At 57.8% G+C, this 1442-nt stretch overlaps 1 protein-coding gene across 1 annotated transcript in view; it reads left to right on the forward strand.

Moving 5' to 3' along the window:
• Positions 1-618: 618 nt before the first annotated feature.
• The window catches only part of LOC113201701 (aminomethyltransferase, mitochondrial), a 3918-nt gene continuing 3094 nt past the window's right edge, over positions 619-1442 (forward strand). Inside the window, exon 1 of the mRNA XM_026415538.2 lies at positions 619-792. Within this exon, the coding sequence (XP_026271323.1) occupies positions 790-792 (3 nt within the window). The 5' untranslated portion in view covers positions 619-789. The remainder of the gene's footprint in view (positions 793-1442) is intronic.

The raw sequence follows: 1442 nt of genomic DNA on the forward strand, positions 1-1442 counted from the left end.
CTCGGAGGCGTGGCGCCTTATGGGTGGAGCGAGTAGGCAAACCCACAAACTTTTGTCTCATGGCCCTGACACGCAGCATGTAATCAGAAGAAAGAACGGAACGGTGCCGATGGGTCACCCTTAGTAAAGAAAGGCAAAACAAAGGAACCCAGGGAGAAATTGAGTTTCTGGCCTCGATCGACCATCGACCATTTTAGAAATTGTATTTTTTCCCTGGGGAAGTGCTGAACGGCAATCAAATCTATATGAACGGCAATATCTGTCCAAAACTGGAAGGATTGGTCCTCCATGAAACCTGGAAAGGACATTGGCAATTATGATCAAAACGTGAGTCACACGTGAGACTTTTACTTCGGGTTGAGAGACTGGGGCCTACCCCAAGAGCCTGTCTTAATAAAAATGAAGGAGTCCTCTTGTTGTTTTCGGGGGAGCTGGGGGCGAAAGTGCGGGGAAGCCTGCTACGTACACCTAGCGAGTTCATCATACTCTAAGCTGCAGGGGCGGCCCCAGTGTGATAAGCCCCTGCACGCCCCCGCCACGCCCCGCCACGCCCCGCCACGCCTGCCCCGATCAGCTGTGCGGGAGCGGTCGGGCCGCTGCCGGGCCGAGCGAGGTTGCCTCGCGTGCCCCGGTCACCCAGAGCCAGTCTAGTGAGAAGCAGCCAGCCGCCCGGTCCCCGTCAGTCCATCGTCCGTAGCCTCCAGGACCCCGACGACCCCCGACCGCCACCTCGAAAGAAACGACAAGCAGGCCGGACAGGCTTCACTTCACTTACCAGCTCGTCATTCCATGGTAAGCGTGAACTACTCGAGTTCCGCAAAAAGAGTTCAGCAGCCCCTACGACTGACCCACGAGGTCTGCCGTTGTGCCCGTCTCTGCTTCGAAGCGACTTTTGAGGGTGGTGGTGGGCTGTCTGCTTCCCTGCCCTCGCCCCCTCTGGTGCGCGTGGGGGTGGGAAGTGGGCATCGTGTTCAGTTGCAGTTGAGGGGCTGGTTGACCGCACGCCTGCCGTGCCCTTGTCGAGAGGTGGTGTGTGTCTGGGTGTGTTGTGCGTGTGCGTGCGTGACAGCGTGACGCCGCCGTGAAAGCTGACAGCAGCGTCAGTCTTGCCAGAAAAATTGTGCAAATTTCCACGAATACACCCGTGTTTCGTGGACTGCATGGTGTGAATGTGTGGCCTAGTAGGCCGGCACAGGCTGCAGCCCACAGCACGCTGGTGTATATTCGTGCATAACTTTTCTGGCAACACTGGCCAGCGTAGCGCCAGCCTTATGCTTTGGTCCTCGCCCGTGTACTGTACTACTTACCTTACGACCACAGCAGCGCACGGCAGCTTAAGTGGGCCGCGGAGATCGAAAAGTGCACAACCCGCTGTGATTAACCCCAAACTATTTCTAGTGGCCGGATGTAGCGATGCGCCTTGCGCCGCCCCGCCCCGCCCC

Source organism: Frankliniella occidentalis, unplaced genomic scaffold (assembly GCF_000697945.3).
Source record: "Frankliniella occidentalis isolate FOCC.00 unplaced genomic scaffold, Focc_3.1 Scaffold6, whole genome shotgun sequence".
NCBI classification, from domain to species: Eukaryota; Metazoa; Arthropoda; class Insecta; order Thysanoptera; family Thripidae; genus Frankliniella; species Frankliniella occidentalis.